Raw genomic sequence first — 22487 nt, 5'->3', positions numbered from 1 at the left:
AATGGAGATGAAAGGAGACTTGGCTTGGTGTGATGAACCCAATACAATATACAGATAATGCACTATAGAATTGTACACCTGAAACTTAGGTAATTTTATTGACCAATGTCACCTGGATAAATTCAATAAAAATTTTTTTAAAAATGTCTTCCAATTTTAGGGTGTTTCACCTTAGTTAGAAAAGTAAAGTTGTTTTTAAAAATTGACTTTTATTCTTCTTCCAATATGTTCCAGAGCACACTTAATGCTTGAAATATTTTTTTTTAATTTCACTGAGTATTATCGGTGAAGTTGCAACATCACAAGCTCAATTTACAAACTTGATTTTATTTTATGTTTTACTATTAGACATTTTTAAAGTGAATGCAAATAGCTAATTCAAGTAACTAATTTTCATGACATTCAGTGTCCAAGAACGTAAGCCCTGGTTAGCAGGTATACTACCACTCTGTCAAATCATGCTGTGTCATCGTGTAGAGATTTTGTTTCCCTTCACAATCTTCTTCAATCGGAGCCGAATCATAGTCCAGCTAGTTCACAGGTTCTCTGTTTGCACGAATCAATCCAAACAGTCTAACAGGGTCATCATGAATGTTTTCCTCCACTGCCTGGCTGTCGGGTGGGAAACTGTCCACCAGACTAGTCTTAGAAAGGCTAGGGTTTGTTCCATGCAGCAGCTCATCTTCATTCTTCTCTGACACGTAAGTGTTTTTCTTCCTGGGCTTTTTGCGCTTCCCCTCACAGTTGTGATTCAGTTGGGCATAAAACATCTGCATTTCATCGATTGCCTAAAAAGAAAGGTATATTAATTTTTCATTGTTGGTCCCTTCTTGCACTTTGATCAATTCTGGGAAAGGCAAGAAGCTTGTTTTCTGACGTTCAGCTACCTGGTTATGACAAATGTGTCAGAATGATGATAACAAGTAGTCGTCAACTCAAGATTTTTTAGTGAAAAACAGTGCTTACATAAACTTTTTGTTTGCGTAGTTTTATTTCTTTCTTATGCTTAAAATATATATGTACATTTAGATGGACGCTTACTGCCTCTCTTCTGCTTTTACCTTAGGGAGCACTTGCCCTGTGGTGCTCTTACCAAGTAACTTAGCAATTGGTCATTTAATGGCATCCACAAAAGTCCCCAATTATTCTACATTTTTGAGATTCAGAAATATAAAAATAACAGTGTTGATTTATATGACTAGTATTTGACAATAAATATATTTCCCCTCTTTATTATTTTCTTCCTCCTGACTACCCCTCAGGTCCCCTTTGAGCTTATTTTGGGTTGGACTTGGAGATATTTATTTACATCTAAGAGGGTCTGGTAGTTCTCCCTAGTCTAGAGCTGGGTCAGCACTAGAACAGGAAGAACTAGAGACTAGGGGAACTTGGGGAAGCAATAGGCTGAAAAGCAAGACCTTGAATTTAGTGATGGAAATCTGAGGATTGAATTCCAGCTCCGTAATGTGCTAATCATGGCATCCTGGGCTGTTTAAAAAAACTATTCTGAGTGTCAATTTTCTTACTTATAAAATGAATGCACCCAAATCACAGTGTTCTGAGTAAAGAAAGATAATATATATGGAAGCTATAACCATTGGACAAAGGTAAGGTGTGGGATTATAGTTATTAGAATTTACAGGCTAAAACTTTAGGACAGCTACTGAGTAAACCAAAAGTTTCTGTATTAAGGATTTACTTTCATGATTAGGCCAAATTATATCAATTTGTGAGGGCAGGGGTAAAGAAGCAACATTGGATTAACTAAACCCCTAAAAAATGTATTGTATTTTCTACTGGGCAGAAAAGATGGTCCTACTCACAGCTTCTCTGGTAATTTTGCCTGACTTTTTGTTCCTAAAGTAATCATTTCTGGAAAATTGCAATAGCTACCTAACAGGCATCTTTGCTCTAGTCTCTCGCCTCTGCCAGTCAGCTTGTATATTATATTCAAATGACCTTCCTAAGGCACAACTTTCATATTTTTACCATCCTGTCTCCAAAACTTTAGCCTATATGCTAAAGTTTGAATTTTATGTCCTGACATTCCAGGTTTTCCGTGCTTGATACTACTCCCACCGCATGAACTCTGTGTTTCAGGCAAATGGAACAATTCACTATACACACCTCGTACATTTAGCTCCTTTGTCTTTGCCTAGACAGAAGGAGAAGGGGATGTCTCTGATGTTCAGAAATAACCAGAAGACACTCAATGTTATGAAGGAGTAGATATCTGTTGTGTCTGTCCAACACTTTGTTCTATTCTTTTTTTTCAAAATAAATTGTTTCCTTTGAGAAAGTTCTCTCCCTTATCTGGTCCTAGACTAAAGTACTGTACCCCAGGCCAGCACAGGACTAAGCATATGATGTAGGCTGGAACCAATCACACCATCCATCCCCTGGCAACAGGAATTGGCCCAAGAATAGAGGACATGTGGTTTCAGGAGAACCAATTATATGGCATGTTTGGGATTGATGTACAGGCACAGGAATAGAACACGTGTTGCTTCCTGGAGCTGAGAGGGAGAAAACCTGGCACTTGCAGGGGCTTACACAACCTCAGTGGAAGAGTCTGCAGTAATAGAAGAGAATGAAGTCAGTAACGGAGGGAAGCAGGGAGGGAAGAGAAACAAAGAGCCTTTGCAGTCACTCATCCAAAAGCAAAACGCACCCTTACAGCTCGCTGTCATGTGACCAGTGATGTTCTTTTTATGCTAAAATGGTTTGAATTGAGTTTCACATTTATAGCTTAAAGCATTTCAATAATGTATGTCTGATCAACAATTGGACAACTTTATCAAGTGCTTCAGAGTTCAAACACTGTGACCCTAGGAAAGAACCAAAAATTGTACCTGGCATAGTCACTGTGATTTCCCAAGAGTTACTTTAGTTGAGTGCACGGGTGGAAAATACAGAGCCATAGGTAAGAGGATGGATGTCCATGGAAAGAAATGGAAATAGTAAAGGAAAGTAAAAATCAGTTTAGGAGTTAGAGAGATAAACAAGTTGAAGTCAAGTTTTGTTTTGTTTTTAAATATTGGGATGATTTGTGCATATGGGTAGGTAAATAGAAATAGCTTGTTAAAAAGTTGACTTTAGAGAGAGAGAGAAAGAATGATGAGAGAGAGAAACATTGATTGGCTTCCTCCCATATGCCTCCAACCAGGGATCAAACCCTCCAACCTAGTTATATGCCCTTATTGGGAATAAAACCTGCAACGCTTCGGTGTACAGAATGACACTCCAACCAACTGAGTCACCCAGCCAGGGCAAAATAGTTTTAAAAAATGAAAAATGAAGACAAATAATTTAATGTTTAGGATCTTGAAAGAAATAGAAGAAATGGTCAAGAGCATAAGGAGTAGTACTGGCTTTGAAAAGGAGAGAAAGTGTTTCTGACATAGGAGGGAAGGACAGGAGAGATTTTGACATGAAAATAAGAGAAGAAGAGCAAGCTCACGCTTGTGTCCCTCAAATATTCTAGGATATGAGAATTCTTTTTTTTAAAGATTTTATTTATTTATCTTTAGAGGGGAAGGGAAGGAGAAAGGGAGAGAAATATCAATGTATGGTTGCCTTTCTTGTGTCCCCTGCCGGGAACTGGCCTGCAACCCAGGCATGTGCTTTTACTGGGAATCGAACCGAGATCATCTGGTTCGCAGGCCCGCGCTCAATCCACTGAGCTACACCAGCCAGGGCTGGATATGAGAATTCTTGAGGACCCATTTTATTATTAGGTTTGCTAATAATTAAACTCTGCCTAGTTAAAAGAAGATTGAAATACTAAAATTACAAGTTCTGAACTGTATATGTTATTTTTGAAGGGCAAGAAACTTATTTCCATTTTTCCGACAAACACTTCATCCATCAAGCCTTAGACATAATATTGCAGATTCCTTGTGCTTTTGTAATGGACTATAGTAACAAAGTAAGTATTATAATAGCAAACTGGGCAGTGTTTTAAAGATAATGATCATTCTAATAAAATGGAATTGCTCAAATACAAAGAAATTACTTCTAATTTGTGAAACCAAACTTGTGAGAAGGGTGTAATAGGATAACAATGAATCTCCTTAGAGTATTTTTAATTTTATAATTTATAAAACAGCAGGCATTTAAGGACATTTTAAGGCTTCACACAATTTCCACTTTAGTAAAAACCCAATGCAACTCAAATAGAGCTGGCCTGTTCAGTACACATATATTAAAAGTAACTTCTGCTCCAAATTCTCAGGTTTTTTTTACAGCTAAGGTGCTATGAATCTCTCTACATTTTAGATGGGAAACATTTAGTGGTTACATTTGAACCCTATTTTAGAGGTGTTCCTTTTGTTATCATATATTTAGGTAGTCATATTATAACATGTTTTTCATACCTTCTGTCTACAATGACATTTTATAATTAATTGGACATAGATGACAGATTTGCCCATTACAGAGCAACTTTACATTTGCTTAAACCTCACCACATCTTGCTTTCTTAATAAAAATTTCAAGAATTTTGATTGTGTAGGGAATTTGTATAGAGAAAAATAGAAAAATTCTACCTTACTGAGAAGTTTCAAGATGTGACCCCTCTCAGGAAGGGGAATATTTTCTGTTAGACAGGACTAAGTTTAGATTCTGTCTCCCCACCTAGGACCTGAGTGCTCTGGGGCAAGTGTTTCGTCCTTTTCAGGACTTTTGAATGGGAATAATAATGCTGCCTCCCCATTAGAAATCTGAGAAGATAATGCCTACAAAGGCATAATACAAGGCCTGACACATAACAACTGCTTTGGAAATACTGGCCCCATGGCTATTTCTAGACAGTAGCAAAAGTGCACCTCATTGAAGGAACAAAATCTGACAGAAGAATTGATAAGAACTATTTTAACTAAATGTATACTTTAGCATCAGGTAGGCTAAGAATTGTAAATGGCTTTTGATGAAGTCAGTCTAAGAACGTTGAGCTGATTGTGTTAGAAAAAGAAGAAGCCATTCATGTCTTCTAAGGTTTTTACATATTTTTGTTTAAACTATCGCCCTGCCTATTGTGTCAATCTCTTGCTGCAAGACCAATGACATAGGGCTTACACATTTGCCTTGTAAAATAGAAGTATGGTCTTTTATATTCAGCTAATTTACCTTTTAACTAAAGTTCTCTCCCTCTCTCTCTCTCCCTCTCTCTCTCTCTCTCTCTCTCTCTCTCACTCCCTCCCTCCCCCCTTCCCCCCTTCCCCATAAATTACTAACTTCTAGGTATTTGAGCATTATACATGTGTCAACTTTTATATTTATCTCTGTGACAAAATTTTTTCAATCTGAAAGTAAAAAGCTTAATTGATTACTTAAGAAGAAAACCACTGGGGGTGGGGGCAGGGCTGGGAATACAAGAAAGAAAACTGTACTTGAACAAGAGTTAAATAAAAATTAAAAACAAAAAGAAAACCAGCTTTTCCATTTGAATCTATTGCCTTTGTAATTGCACACAATTTTGACTGTTTGAATGCGGGTCTGAGTAGTGTTAACTTGCCTTTGAGTTTCCCTTTAGAGCTCAGGTCCCAGAACTTGACACACTCAGGCTACAAAATTTCTACTGGCTGCTTTAGTTGTGCCTCAGAATGCATTGCTTTTCTGCTCTTAAAACCTGCAGCTGTGCTGTGCTCTAAACTAAACTTGACCCCTGATGCAGAAAACTAAACTCACGTGCGCAGGTGGGGCGGCTTGCAGTTCTTGCACAGATCTCTCTGGTCGGGCTTTCATTTGTTCATAGCAGTTTTCATCCGTTGGTTCTTAGGAGTTGAAAAGATTGTGATTCACGATGGAAAAACGGAATATGCTGGCACAAGTAAAACTACAAGACCCAAATGACATTTAGCTATCAATGTAAAACCCACAAGAATCGTTTAACTTGTCTTTTTTCATGAAGATGAAAAACCTGTTCTCTGCAGGTCAGATGGTGAAGTCTCTTGTCTCACAGTGTTAACAACAAGTCAAGAGGAGGTCACTTGGGATAAGGACTAGATCACAGTTATTTGTAGGTCAGGAGAATCTCAAACTACCATTTAGATGTTATAGAGATCCCATGAGTTAAATTTTTTGCCTGTGTTCTCTTTAAGTATGATCATAAACGATGCATGGTGACATAATGCATAAAACAGGAAGGAAAATTCATTTCAATAGTTCATCCCTGAAAAACAGTTCCTGATTTTTCAAAGTGCAAGGATTAAAGGGTACTTGGAAGAAAGATTACGATTATATAAATTCTAGAATCCTATAAAACTCTCACATTCCTAACTCTAGGAGAATTCCACATCATTTTGGTATGAGGAGAGTCAGATCAAATCAGTCCATTGCTGGAATCTGTGTTTGAGATGGAGATCCGCAGGAGCTCAGCCCCAGTCCTCCTGCTGGGAATTAAGTGAAGTGTGTGCAAGGCAAGGGTGGGCTTAAATGCTGGCATCACCCTCTTGGCTTCTCTCATCAGAGCTCTGGGATCAGATCACAGCTGTCTGTTTTGAAGAATTTAGGGTGTTTTCTTTTTGGGTGGTTGGGATATTTCAAGTAATAACACGTTGATAACAAGTTATCAAGTAATAACTTGATAATTTCAAGTTATTAGTTATACCTTGAGATTAATTAATTAAAATTATTATAACTTTCAAGTAATAACTTGATAACAACTCATCAATAACAAGTCATTGATGAGTACCTGTAACCTAAGAATAAACATGCATAACCCACTCAGGGATGATTTAGGTCTCTCCCCACTTGCTGTCAAAATAGCCCTAGGTTCTGTACTTACAGAGAACGAGTTAAAGCATGGAAAACCAGAAAATGCATGCATTACTTCAGATAGTTTACTGTAGATTTGCTTTTGTATATGGTGCATGGAGCACTGTTTCCCTGGGTGGGTTATTTTCTGTTCTAGAAATAGTATTTCAGAGAATTCTGTATGTGTCAAAAGTCATGGAACGGAGCCTTCCTGCATTCTCATTACTACTAGAGTGAAGTGGGGGGCATGTGGAAGCAGGGTGTGAATTTACACCTAATGTTATGATGCATTTATAATGTGTGGTTTTGGAAATGCATTTGAAATAATATGTTAAATACATTCGAATATGTGGTTATCATTGGAGTATTTAAATGTGATTGTGACGAAAAAGAACCTGCCTCACATTCTTTGTGCAATTGAGCAGGAGGGGGCGTGTATTCATTTATAGGTAAGTTAATTTCTGAATAAATGAAACTTACCTGGGGCTACCACATTATCTAAGTTGCCATATATTGGTGTATCTTCAATATAATACTCATCTTCCCTATAATAAGGAAAAATAAATTATTAGAATTCACTTTACACATAGTTTTTTAACTCATTTCTCAATTAAATTCGATAGTGGGTAAACTTGCTCAGCTTTGGCCAATGAAGGTAGATACATTTGTATGTGAGTCAGTGAATCCAAGTGTGAAAGCATGCCTGCATCCATGGGTGTATAAATTTGAAGAGTTATTTTTTGGGACTTCTTTCCTGAAATAATGATAGCAAGCACTTACTTAGTAGTTAACTGTCAGATGCTACTTGAAGTGAACTTTATGTAATCATTTAGTCAATTCTTACAACAATCTGACCAAATAAGCACTGTAGCACCCCCGTTTTAAGGGCGAAGAGTCTGAGGCACAGAGAGGGCACATGTTTTCTGAAGGTCGTGAGAGTAGTGACCGGGATCAGAACCTAAGTCATCTGTGCTCGTAATGATATATTGTGCTGCCTGTTTACTTGCCCAGACATTCACTCCGAGCAACCCCCTAAAACTATGTTTACTAAGTAAATATTAATTGACAGGGGTGTTTAAAAAAATAAAAGGCCAAGAAAATATTGGCAGATGCAATAAAGTGATTGATTGCCTATTATACCCAGATGCTGTGCTGTGTCACATACACACAGCAAGTTTCTACCCAAATCCTATTATCACTCCCTACTTTCCATGTGACAAGTCTGAGATTCAGACAGATTAACGTATTTTGCCCAACCTTATGTAGAATATCCGCAGTAACTACCAATTACTAAAGCTTTTCTTTATGTCTGTGCTCATTCAACCTTCAGATGTATTTTGTTTTCATCCCCACTGGGCATAAAAGGAATCTGCAGTTCACAGAGGCAAACCCTCCAAAGACACGTAGACAGTAGCTGGCATTGCTAGGATTGTGACACGAGTCTGGTCTTAAAGCCCTGAATCTTATTTGCTCTTGATGTTTGATTAAGTTTCCTTACAGCCTCCTTTTAGTAATCCTATAAGGGTTACAGCAGCCATCCCAGCATTGTCTATCACATGACCCTGGTAACCAGCTTTCACAACAGCAGTCTGGGAATAGGGACCCATCAGGCAGTGAGAGGGACATTTCATAACACTGCTTTAACTTTGATATTACTCATCACCAAGAGCTGGAGGGAACTGCAACAAAAGAAAAGGAACTCTTATCTCAAGGCATTATTAGCGGTGCTTCTGAAAGGAGACAGTGAATGTAGATAGCAAGTAGATGTCCTTAAAAAATTACAGATCAAATGATACCTGGGTAAAATGGTTTGCAAGTCCAGATGCTGGCGTGTATTTTGCTTATCTTATAACAAAGGAACTCATACATAACCCTTCTTTCTATCCATATTTCAACATAGCTTGATACTGGGGTACAGAAGGGACCCTGCTCGTGGTTTTTCTCTGGCTATGCAGAGACTATAATAGTGAAAGGTAAAGAATTTTTAATAAGACAATCCATCTATTTTTCTAGCCCACACAGATAGTAGATACAATCTGCAAATGATAAATTATGTTTAAAAAGTGAACATCATTTCATCTGTTATGAATGAAAATAAGATATGATTTATAATGCAGTGCCCTGTGTCTACAGGCAGGTCTCAAATGATTAATCATTTCAACTAAAATGTTATTCAGAAGCAGTTATCTAACTATATTTGTTATAATATATATATTAGGTAATATATGTGTACATTAGGTAACTAGCATATATATACATGTATATATACATATATATATATTTAACAAAGCCAAATAGCTTCAGCCTATTGTAAGTATTAAATAAACTTCAAGCACAAATATTTGGCAATGTTTTTAAGTGGAAGATTAATTACTTTTAAAAATAAATTCATAAATAAGCTTAGATCCAGAGGCCAGTGCACTTCTGAGTTCTGAGCTAGATCAGATTCTCTATTGCTCAGAAAAATGTCTGAAATAGTCCTCTAATCAATAAGCACATTTTATGACACTCCACAATTTAAAATAATATTGTCTTTTACTAGGGTCCATAGTTTCTACTTTTACATATATTTTCTCTAGTTTATCTTTTAAAGTTGTTATTTATATTTTACTATTATTTTATTGTGAAGTCCTTTCTAGAAAAATGTCTTAATACTTTATTGTCTAAGTAGATTAAATAATTAAATTCAATTTTTAAAAAGCCATTACTTCTGCCTGGGTGACTTTGGGCATAAATTCTGAGTTATGTTTCTTATTTATAAATCAAGGGTGTTAAACTATTTAACTCCTATTGTTCTCTTCAATTCCCAAATTGCATTATATAAATGTAACATTCTAATATCCAAATAAAAATGAAAGATATTTCTACAAAATTAAATAAAGGCATTTTAAAGGACTGGAAAGTTGCCGTAGTGCAGAAAGAGCACGCTGAGGGTCTATCAGAAGTTGGTTTGGGCGTTAATGTGATTTGCTTAATAGACATTTCTGTGAATCAGCAGATATATGTTTGGGCTCTACAAGTGTATAAATGTTATTTAAAGCCATGGCTACTTTTGGCTCTCAAAATGCATAATCAGAAATAAATAAATTGTGATATATATATATATATATATATATATATGAATTAACATGCCAACCACTGCATTGTATTTTTGGAACAAATCTGCATTGTATTTTTGCCTGCATGGAGATTCATTACAATGAATTGAGTATTAAACCCCGGAGGGAATCTGCATCTTTCCATCTCTACTGTTCAGTGAAGCTCTTATTTGTTGAATGAATTATATTGAATGTTATAGAAGAAACAACCACTTTTCTGCATTTTCCCTAGAGCTAAGAGACTGGTTGCTTTGAGATGGGTATTTTATTAATTTTCCCTTCTGACTTTTACCATCTTCATCCCCAAACTACCAACCCAGTCTTTAGCAGAATAATTAATCAGGAGACTTTCTATCCTTTTGCATCTTAATTGCCCTTCAAATGACAAGTATCAAATCAATCATCAGATTAATTTATACATAATTATGTAGGATTTTCTTTGTTACAAAGTCAGAAAATTACTCTTGATTTGAGCTAATGACTTGAAAATCACGTTACAGAATCCAAGGTGAAGAGCATTCAGAAAAACAAGTTGTGTGTGTGGACTGCCTGCAGCAGATCTGGGGTCCGCCAGAGACATGCCCATGTGGAGAAGAAAAAAACAACAGACCTTTCAGAGACTTATAATCTTATCCTACTGACTGACAACTATAAAAATTTAAATAAATTAATCTACATCATAAATTTCAAAAGAAATCTTGTCCTACTGACTGAGAAAGCTCTGTGCTTTTGAAAGACCTTTAAGTCTATCGGTCTACCATTTCAGGAAGATCTTGAAGAGTCCTCGGTGCAATTCTCTGTATTTAGACTTTGTCATCCAAAAGAGAAATCTCCATTCTAATGAAACATTTGTGTCAGAAGATACTGTCTAAGAAAATGAAACTCTTCACTCTGATTCACACCATAAACCTTTTGTAAAAGAAGAAGAAGAAGAAGAAGCACACTATACAATTTGTCTGTGACTAGCTATTGAGCTAGTATCAAAGAAAATAAGTTATACCTATAACTGCACATTATTTTAGAGTTCATTTATCACATTTCTCTAGTGGTTGACATTATCCTTAGAAACAACAAACCACCGAGCATCCTAATCAATGCAAGTGTGTAAACATATCTAAAATTTTATTAGGTGCTGCTAGATTTCTTTTCATCCTTCATTCTTAAGGGCCACATAATTTTATATATATTAGAATGCATTGTTCAATATAATCTAGGCCATTTCCCCTTGAAATTGTTGATAATTCTAGAGATAACAGGCTGGAGTCCCATTCTGTTCTCCACCCAGCTCTCTCACTTACTCAGGAGGAGTAAGTAACTAGGGCAGAAAATAATGCTATAGTTTCTAATTTTCAGATGGGAGTAAAAGTAATTAAACTCACTTTTCATTTTATTTTTAACCCCAATACAATATCCCCGAGCCAAACCTATCAGCAACATAGCATTTGTTTCTTTCTCTTATTAATTGGGACTCACAATATGTAACTCATTTTCTACATACCTGGGAATGTAGTCTTCAGAGTACCTGTATATTTTACCTGAAAGATATTCAAAATAGACAAATTAAAAGAAGTTTTGACATATATTTGTTAAATCTCCTAGAAAGGGTTGTGAGGGGAACTTAGCCTCGGTGTCAGTTAACATCTTTAATCAAACCATTTGATCACCACTATTTGAACTAGAGATAATGATTGTCTCTAATTTGGGCCAGTCATAGTCCATGTCTGTTGGCAATTTGGGAGTGAAACACAAGGCAACAAAAGGAAGAAAATAATAAAAATTAGAGCAGAACTGTCGATTCCCAGTCAGGGCACATGCTTGGGTTGCAGGCCAGTTTCCGGCAGGGGCCAGTTCCCTGCAGGGGATGCACGAGAAGCAACCATACATTGATGTTTCCTTCCTCTCTCCTTCCCTTCCCCTCTAAAGATAAATAAATAAAATGTTTTAAAAAATTAGAGCAGAACTGAATGAAACAGAGAACAAAAATACTATACAAAAAATTAATATAACAAGGAGCTGGCTTTTCGAAAAGATTAAAAACTAACAGCCCTGGCTGGCATAGCTCAGTGGATTGAGCACAGGCTTGCGAACCAAAGGATCACGGTTCAATTCCCAGTCAGGGCACATGCCTGGGTTGCAGGCCAGTTCCCTGCAGGCCAACTCCCAGCAGGGGATGCATGAAAGGCAACCATACATTGATGTTTCTCTCCTTCTCTTCTTCCCCTCCAAAGATAAATAAATAAATAAATTCTTAAAAACAAACAAACAAACAAAAAAACCTAACAAACTCCTGGTTAGAATCACTAAAGAAAATAAAACACTCATGTAAACAAAATCAGAGGTGAAAAATGCGAAGTTACCACAGATATTACAGATAATACAAAGGATCATACTAAAATACCATGAAAGACTATACACCAATAAATTTAAAAACCTAGAAGAAATGGAGAAGTTTCTAGAAGTATATAACCTTCCTAGAATGAATCATGAAGAACTGGAAAATCTAAATAGACAAATCAACAATGAAGACATTGAAACAACCATCAAAAATGTCCCCAAAAGTAAAAGTCCAGGACAAGATGGCTTCACTATCAAATTCTACCAAACATTCAAAGAAGTTTTGATTCTCATCCTTCTCAACCTCTTCCAAAAAATTGAAGAAAAAGCAATACTTTATAACACATTTTATGAGGCCAACATAACCCTGATACCAAAACCTGACAAGGATAACACACACATATACACATTCACACAGACTACAGACCAATATGTCTTGTTAATATAGCAAAAGTCCTAGTCAAAATACTAGCAAATCAAGTAGAATAATACATTAAAAAAATAAAGTCACGACCGACTAGGCTTCATTCCAGGAGCACAAGGAAGGTTCAACAAATGTAAATCAATCAATGTAACACACCACATTAAAACAAAGGATAAAATCATATGATCTTATCAATAGGTGCAGAAAAAACATTAGACAAGATACGACATTCATTTATGATTAAAACACTCAATAAAATGGGTATAGAAAAAATACCTCAACATAATAAGGGCCATATATAATGAACCCCCAGGTAATATTATATTCAATAGCAAAAAACTGGAAGCTTTTTCTCTAAAACTACACAAGAATGTCCACTCTCACCACTCTTATTTAACACAGTTCTGGTAGTCTTGGCCAGAGCAGTCAGGCAAGAAAAGAAATAAGAGGCATCTCAATTAGGGATGAAGAAGCCAAAATGTTACTTTTTTTGCAGATGACACTTTCCTAAAGACTCCACCAAAAATCTATTTATTGCTACTAGAAACAATAAACAAATACAGTTAAGTTTCAGAATATCAAATCAGTGTACAAAAATCCACTCCTTTTCTATACACTAACAAGTAAACTTGAGAAAAAGAAATGATAAAAAACAATTTCTTTTGTAATTGCAACCAAAAGAATAGAATATGTAGGAATAAACTTGAAACTAATATGATCTTATTAACCACTGTCACCTCAATAAATTTAATGTTTGAAAAAACAGCAAAATGGCTTTTAAAGAAGCAGTCTGGGCTGCTGCAACGACAGGCCTGACGAGTGGGGGTAGGGCTGCAACACCGTGAACAAAGTACGTGCCAACTCAAAGGAGGTAACCCAGGTAGTGGTTCAAAGGCAAATGAAAGGAAATATTTTTGCTTTAAATTAAATATGTGTATTCAAAATGGAAAACTAGTTTCCAGACATTTTTAAGTGAAAGACAGTAGATTTATAAGGAATTATTGAGGGACATTAAGGCAACTTCAGAGTACAGCTTTAATAAAACCAATATTATGAAGAAGTGTGTTTTATCTGTTCATCCATAAATTTTCTTTGATGTTGAACTGGATGTATGTATGTAATATTATATTTAATTTATTTTGATTAGATGTTATTTAATCTGGCATTAAAATAAAGTAAAAATTTTGCAGAAGTTACTTTCATAAAAGTGAAGCCCAGTATTATCTATGTCTCTGACAATGACTCAGACACAGTAGGGACCAAACAGAGGTCTCTCAGCCTTAACATGTGGAAAACTCTGTGTCCTGGTAAGGAGCTAGCACAGACATTTCCAAATAATTGAATGAATCATCAAACAACCACAAAGATTATTTTTAGGAAGATTTACTTGCAACAAAATTAAGTTATTCTCCAGAGAGAGCATTAATTGTTAGAAAAGCATTATCGGAACAACCTCAAAATCATCACATCAGAGGATACACGGGGCATGTCACATGGCAATGTGTTTGGAATAATTCTGTGAAGGACCAAATGTGGGAAGTTTTTGCAAAACATACACACAGAGCAGCCATGGACCAAAAATGTTGAGTGCAATCCACTGGGGGTATATCTAAAGTTCTCTTCTGCCAGCCAACAGGAAATGCCCTACCTAGCAAGAGCTGCATAATAAAAATGCAGTTGTTTTCAACTAACTTCAGATTCGCCCTGCAAATACGAAAGCATGTAGACCTAGGGAAAAGCAGAGAGATGTCTGCTGTTGCAATGGAAGAGTGAGAAATGTAAACAACTTCAATAAGCATAAGAATAAAAATTAGTTAATAAAGACCCAAAAAATGTAAAGTAGAAAGTATATGGGGATTTTTTGATATGGCAGAAATGTTCACACCTAGGTAATCAATAATTATTCAGATTTGTCTAGAATCAAACTGCATATCATATACAAGAATAGCCTGATGTATCATGGAACAGACTCAGGGTAAGAAATAAAAAGACTTTGGATTTAAGCATTAGTCCTTTGATGTATTTGCCACGTGGCAACATGCAAATCACTGCAAAACTCTGTTCTCGATTTGCCCATAAGTAAGGATAATAATGTCTACATCAGGCAAGTAGGTAGACGGTAAATAAAACAATTTCTGTAAAAACCTCATAGAAAATGACAAAGTTAATGTTTAATACTACACATTCTAAATGCGTATCACATAACAAACCACAATTTAATTGTGCTGACTTCAATTGGGAAGTTTCTTCATTAAATGGATTAGTTGAAAACAATGGATATAAGTATGATTGATGCTTTTTTGGTGATAAAATATTTATAAGTAAAGCTTGACTTAGAATGAAATAACCAAACCTCACCTTTGGCAGAGGCATCATCACCAACTGAATATTGAATTAAAAGAAAAGATAAAAATAAAGAAGTGAAAACAAAAATAAAGAGTGGCATTACTTAGAATAAGTAAAAATAAGTATGGAGTAAAAATATTCCCCCAAACAAAGATTTTCAAAGAACAATGTGTGTTTTCCATGGTGGTGGTTGGAGTGTGAGTGAATGCCAGTGCCTGGAAAGTACCCTGGTGTGATGGGGAAAAAGACAGCTCCGTAGAACGGAAATGTGGTTGGACATATGGTCACCGAAGAACAGCAAAGGAGTTTAGACCGAAAAGCTTTGTGAGGAAAAAAGTGGAAGCAATTATGCAAAGGATGCAATATGCTAATGTAATATATAGGCAAAAGGAAATGAACTAAAACAATGTGAAGAAAAAATAACTAGCATGTTAAAAAAATTATATTGCAAGACCAACCATTTTGAAGAAGCAGCCTGAAGAGGGGAATTATAAAGAAAAGTTCAAGGATACGGCTCTGTTCCAGGCCACTCTTAGGGCTTATACCTGTCGCCTGGAGTTGGACTCTCGGGACATATGTAGCTTCAGGTTTACAATACTTCCTACATGAAGTGTAACAGAATATGATCTCCTTAAAAAGGCTGGTAGTAATAAAAAATGTAAGGGTTCCAGCTAAGGAGAAAGGTCAGCAAGCCCAGCCAAACTCCTGAAAAGGGCTTGCTTTGACATGAAGGCTTACAAAGTGTATTTACATGTAACTGGAATGATTTAAAAGCTACCTAATCATTTCAATGATTATCAGCAAAACAAAAAAAAAAAAACAGTTCTTATTTAGCTGTAAAGCAGTTAGATTTGCAAGACTCTGTTTGAGAAGAGCTGGGTGAGTTTTCATAACCCTCTCCTGTGATTCGGGTACAAACCCTTGTTTGTTTCTGATTCATGGTTGAGAGGGTGTGAGCAAACAGCTGCTTTTATGTTTTCCCCTTTATAGGGTTCACCCTTCCATGCACAATACATAACAACAAGAAACAATGGCTCATGGCTGAAACACCATAATAAAAAAAAGATTTGATACATTTTTAATGTGAAAAATGTGCCATAATTTTCTAGTGAATAGGAGAAATACTGATAAGACTTTGATGTATGAGCAAATCATACACTTGTTTTATCCTTCTCAAAACAGAGAAGAAAGGCTGGATAAAGAACACACACACATATAGCTTTCAAGGAGAAAAAAAATGAATACAACCCTATCCAAAAAAAAAAGAAATAAACAGAACTTTCCTAAAGAATAGATTTAGACCAAGAATCACATAAAAATGAAAGATTTATTTTGGTGGGGAGGAAGAAAGGTATTTCAAAGCTTCTACCTAGCACTGCTACAGAAAACATCAAGGAGAGGCTTATCTTGCCTATCTGATTGAATGCGAAGATATTACCTTGTTGATGGGATAGAGGTTGCCTTTTGTAAGCTATGTAATACCTAAGCAGAGCTTACCCACTGACTGCTTGCCAAGGTGGAGTCATATCTTGCAAGTTTCTTAACCACAAAGAATAGCACAAAGATGCAAAAATAAAAAGTTGCATGAGACCACATACAGGGTTACTGCATTCCCAGACCAAGCAGCAGAAAAGCTGGTTAATGAGATGGAATCTCTTCTAGTTTATCTGTTTAGCAGAAACAAAGCAAGAAGGAATCTTCGAGGAACAGGAAGCAAGTCTGTCTGCAGAGCGAATCCCAAATCCACCTGGAATCTCTGGTTGAGAAAGAAAGAGTGCTATTTGTTCATGTAACAGAAAGGAGGGCAATTGTTACTAATACTTGGGAAAAGATATGGGGAGATGTCAGGGAGGTGAGAAGGAGCAGCAGGCAGAAAAAGTAGAGGGGACAGGAAGGAAGGGCATTCTTTCAGGATAAATAAACATTGCTCCAAAACTAATCTTAGGTTTGCACACTAATAAAGTGCAAGACCCAGGGTTGTGCGCACCACCACCTAAGGAGGATACATTGCATCTCAAATAAAATAATTTGCAGTAGATTAATGTTTAGAACCAATTCCATGAAAGACTACAGAAAACTCTCCAAAATGAACCTGTATGTGACTTAAATGAACACAACCATTATTGCTAAAACTCAGGTGATTGTACAGTCATGTTAATAAAATAGAGATGGGGACAAGACATGAGATGGGAGCTGGAGAGGGCCTGGAGGGTGTAGGAATGGGGGGAGCAGGGAAGAAGCCAGAGGAACTAATGTTCACTCAAATGACGGACATTAAAATTAAACGGGATAACATTGCCATAGTGAGTTCTTAACAAATGTTTGTGGAATGAGGGTAGGAAGCACCAGGGTCACCCAGAATGATGATGTGGGCTCTACACTGTCCAGGACCGACCGACTAGGTCCCTACCACTGATCTCAGGTAGAGTATTATCTGTGGTTTCAGTTACCCACAGTCAACTGTGGGTCAAAAATATTAAATAGAAAACTCCAGAATAAACAATTCACACATTTTAAATTGTATGCTATTCTAAGCAGCATGACTGAATTTCAACCTTTCCTACTATGTCCCACTGGGCCATGAATCAGTGAATCACTGCTTTGCCCAGCCCACCCACACTGTGTACACTCTCTGCCATCAGTCACTTAGTAGCCCTCTCAGCAGGTCAACTGTCATGGTGTCATAGTGCTTGTGTTTAAGTGACCCTTATTTTATTGTGATTTTTCTAATTTATTATTAGTTGCTATTGTTAATCTCCTACAGTGCTTAATATAAAAACTAAACTTTTTCATAGGTACATATATATGTGAAAACACATAGTATGTATAGGATTTGGTACTGGCTATAGTTTTGGGTATCCACCAGGGGTCTGGAACATGTCCCCCATTACTATGGGGGACTACTCTGTTAACACAGTTATAGATATGAACCCTATAGTCTAATGATATTTACAACATTTTGTAGATAAGGAAACTGAAACTCAGGGAGTTCATACTACTTGTACAAGATCTCCCAGGTAAATCTTAAAAGAAGAGTCTTAATCCAATGTCAGGTTGACTTCAAAAACCATGATGTTAAAAACAATTGAAAGAACTAAAATAGATTTTAAAAAATACATCAATGAATGTAATTTGTTATTCTCTGTTTTTAAAAAAGGTCTAACCAAGGAACATGTATAAAAAATTGGGACAACTGTAGCTGGACAACATTAAAAAAGTTATTTCCCTCTATACTGCCTCTAGGCAATAGGTTCATTTATGAAAAGCCAGAGGCAGTAAGGGTTTGTACAATTGAAAAAAAAAATCTGTCTTAAAAAATAATAAAAGCCTGCTACTGGTTTTTAGCAGTGATCAACTGACCATTCATTGTAAGTCAACAATTCCCAAAAGGAGTTTGTAAGATGGAAAAATGGTATGAGTATGCATAAACAAACCTCAAAGTACAAAGTATCAAAAAAGAGAATTGGAAAACCTACTTGTTTCTCCACCCCACATGGATCTCCACAGGATTATCGCTAGAATCAACGGAAGAACAAATATTGTCTAGATGCTTATTGTTGTCCTGGTTTCCACCTTAAATTACTTCACCTCTGTGGTTCAACTTACCTTTCTAGCTCAGGTGAAAATATTGTCTGCCTTCATAAAATATTTTAATTAACATTTAAAATATATTCATTTTAAGTGATTATATAAAGAAAGGTACTGCTCTTAGATCATTTTTTTTCTACAAAGTAAGGAAACCTTTCAAAGAAGGTATCTGATGATGGGTCAATTGCCCATCTGATACAAACTTTGAAAAATATTTTATTATAAAAGTAATCACTAAAGTCATTACTAGTGAAAAAGTGCTGCTTGCCTGAACTTTTTTCTGAGGCATAGAAATGGTATAATGGAGAACCTAGAAGAGTGTTGGGTTCCTGGCTGAGGAAATTTGGTCAGCAACGCAAAAGCAGCATGCACTGGTAGAAACTGTTTCAGAGAATTAGAAAAACTGAGCACTTACCCATGATTTTGCTATTAAATAGATATGTGACCTCAGCTATGCCACTTTTCTAGTGCCTCTCATTTGTTTTCAAACCCACATGGCAATGATGCCTTCCTCTTCATATTTTATGTCAGCACTGTGAGCATTGAAGAAGACATCCCCGAGAAAAAAGGACTCACCCCAGAATCTGACCATTGTTTTAAATGTGCTGTATGCAATTTTTCTTGGTTACATGTATCTAATTTAGTTTAGTTAACTTCATTTTAATACTTTTCATCTGTTAAGAGAAAATGTATTTATCTTTTCAATTTGTTAATTACCACTTAAATGTTCTGCCCCCCCTTTTTTTGGTTCTAGAATATTAAGATCCCTCCCAAAGATTGTTGAACTTTCATATTTGTTCTTTTCTTTTGTTGTTCTATTACCATTGTCCCAATTTCCCCCATTGCTCTCCCCTGCCCTACCCTCCCCCTCAGTGAGTCCCTACACTTTTGTCCTTGACCATGGGTCCTTAATGCATGTTCCTTGACTTGACCCTTCCCCTTCTTTACCCTGTGACCCTCCTCTTTCCTCCCCTCTGATCATTGTCAGTTTGTTCTTTATTACCATGTCTTTGGTTCTATTTTGCTTGCTTGTTTGTTTTGTCGATTAGGTTCCAGTTAAAGGTAAAATCATAAGGTATTTGTCTTTCACCCCCTGGTTTATTTCACTCAGCATAATGCTGATTTATTTCACTCAGGTTTATTTCACTCAGCATAATTCTCTCCAGTTCCATCCATGCTGATGTGAAGGGTAGGAGCTCCTTCTTTCTCTCTGCTGTGTAGTATTCCATTGTGTAAATGTACCGCAGTTTTTTGATCCACTCATTTACTAATGAGAACTTTCATTTTCTATGTATTCATCCATCATTCATTTTCCATCCATCCATCCAATCCAATCCATTCATGCATTCATTGCACATATATTGAATGCCTACATTGTGCAAAAATTGTGCTTTTGCTGGGCATTGCACTATTTCAATAATGCAAAAGAGGGTAAAATTAATGGTTAAAACTGCTGCCCTGCTTATTGAAAAGAAAAGCAGACAGTGGCAGGTCCCCTTAACCTTCCCTCCTTGCCCCTGGGAGTGTTTAAAAACAAGCACATGGTTCAGTCTATTGCTTTTTCAGTTTCCTTTTTGTGCCAAAGAGCTGTCTGTATTTTAGAGGCTCTGACTGATGCTGGGAAGTTTGAGTAGGCTTGTGTGGAACCTTAAAGCGCTAGCCTTCAATTTTCTCATCACACATCTGAGAGAATCTTTATGGCTGCACCAGAATGGGCTAATTTTATAGGTTGTTCTACTGAAAGAGGAAAAATATGCTTTATCAAGATCATTTCTTTCTACTCTATCACTTAAGGCAAAGATAAAGACTGGGAATCTTTCACATTTCTAATATGACTATATTCTTAAATTAAGAGAACCCATAGGGTGAAAAATGTATCAAGTAGATTTTCTACAGATAAAAATATCCTGTTGGATAACATTTTATAAAATTGTCTGCCGTTGTTTTCCAGTGAATCGGTCTCAATTCAAGCAGGCCCCCTCTGGCTGTTTCTCAAAATATCTTACCTTGTTGCTGCTTTTCCAGATAGTGGGAAATGTTGAAGATCAGTGATATGACCAAAGCTAAAATCAAGGAGACTAGAATTGCCCACACATAAAACTGGCATCCAGAGTTTGCTGTGAAACAAAACAAACATACCCTTAATACAGGTACCTGACTTATCAGGGAAAACACTTCATAAACCATATAGAGATCTAATTGCTATGTTGTACATCTGAAATTAATATAAAATAATACTGAATATCAACTGTAAGTGAAAAATAAAAATAAACGAATAAAATAAAATGTGCTAGCAACTCAAATATGTATACAGTAACTGCTTACCTATTTGTTTTGAACTAGGTTACACAAATAAAACTATTGAATTTATTCACAAAAAGGGATAAATCCTCTGCCAAGAAATTAATTAACATTGAAAGCCAAAGACTTCTTACAGATTTCTAAATGGGTATTGGTAAAGGTCCCTACATTCAATATGAACAAAAAGACGCATTCTTAGTGTTAATGACAAAGAAAACATTTTTAGTCTGGCTACTAAAACTTGACAGCTGGTGACTGACTGATCATAAAAACTTTGGTTCAAAATCAAGAATACCCAAGTTACTCAGATAATACTCTGCTATACTTTTACCCTTTCTTTCATCCTTAGACTATTTGCTTTCATTGTTTGTGCAAAACTACTTACTTCCTTCTGTTATTCCCAGTGGTATAAGATACTGTGTGTTGGGATAAATCAATAATTCTGGAACCATAGAAACCCAGGTTTGTCAACACTGGCCATAGAGAGCTTTTCTCATATTATTTAGATCCCATGAATGGATAATGGAGAATTCATTGTGTCCCTTTCTCTTCTGTGAAGGCTTCTTTTTTCATTCCTAAGACATAAAGGGGTTTCTGTGGGATATAATTGCCTATTACTTGCCATTGATTATTTATGGCAATCTTTACACAGATACGAGTGACTACTAAGATAATTAGCTTGATTTTATATATACAATATATATTACACATAAATTATATCACTTACTATATGCAAAATTATTTATATATAATATACAAGCATATGTATATATTACATATTAGCCTAGTTGTGTATATTAATCTAATATATATGAGTCTAATATTATAATCAGCTTTTAGATTATAATATACATATATATAATTAGGTTAATTATCTTGGTAGTCATATATCCATGTGAATGCTGACCCCAGAAAAGTAACTTGTGATTCCGTAATACTGTGTATTTATGGGTTCAACCAGTACTAATTGGAGATTTTTTCTATGCCAGAAGCTATGCCCTATATTAGGAACCAAAGATAAAGGAGACAGCATCTTGCTCTCAAGGAACTCTCTGTTTAGTTGGGGGCAGGGAAGGGGAAAAATGTATAAACCCATAATTAGATATTCACAAACTGCAATATGTAAATAGCTACAACAGAGATTGTTGTGTACCTTCCAATCCCAACTCTCTGTGACTATCCAAAATACAAAACCATTTTAGGCTCTTTTAAAAAATCCAAATACTGACATTAAACACAATAAATAGCACAAGCAAAACCTTCATAGGAGGAAAATTAATTTTGTTTCCCTAATATGTCTTTAAATTATCCAGTAAAGAAGACCTAAACTCAAATGTTCTTTGTGCTGCTCTATTTTACTGATAATTTTTAGCTCAAATTTGACATTTGAATGGCTAATCATTTTCTTTTTTAAGTATATTTTATTGATTATGCTATTAAAGTTTTCCCAATTTTTCCTCCTTTATCGCCCCTCTGCCCTACACCCCCCAACCCTCCAGCATTCCCTCCCCTTAGTTCATGTTCATGGGTTGTACATACAAGTTCTTTCAATTCTCTGTTTTCTATAACATTGTTAACCTCTCCTTGCCTACTTTATGCCTACCAATTATGCTTCTTATTTCCCGTGCCTTCCCCCCCTA

General features: G+C 36.0%; 1 protein-coding gene across 2 annotated transcripts in view; it reads right to left on the bottom strand.

Moving 5' to 3' along the window:
- Positions 1–218: 218 nt before the first annotated feature.
- The window catches only part of TRAT1 (T cell receptor associated transmembrane adaptor 1), a 34190-nt gene continuing 11921 nt past the window's right edge, over positions 219–22487 (bottom strand). For both annotated transcript variants that reach the window (XM_037063356.1, XM_037063355.1), the window contains exons 2-6: positions 20553–20663; positions 11353–11389; positions 7237–7301; positions 5689–5774; positions 219–788 (exon numbers count right to left, since the gene is read on the bottom strand). In XM_037063356.1, coding sequence (XP_036919251.1) covers positions 531–788; positions 5689–5774; positions 7237–7301; positions 11353–11389; positions 20553–20663 — 557 coding nt within the window. In that variant the 3' untranslated portion in view covers positions 219–530. The remainder of the gene's footprint in view (positions 789–5688; positions 5775–7236; positions 7302–11352; positions 11390–20552; positions 20664–22487) is intronic.

This window comes from Sturnira hondurensis, unplaced genomic scaffold, assembly GCF_014824575.4.
Source record: "Sturnira hondurensis isolate 20B ecotype Veracruz unplaced genomic scaffold, ASM1482457v3 Scaffold0014432, whole genome shotgun sequence".
Lineage (NCBI taxonomy): Eukaryota > Metazoa > Chordata > Mammalia > Chiroptera > Phyllostomidae > Sturnira > Sturnira hondurensis.
This window is presented reverse-complemented; position numbering and strand designations above follow the sequence as displayed.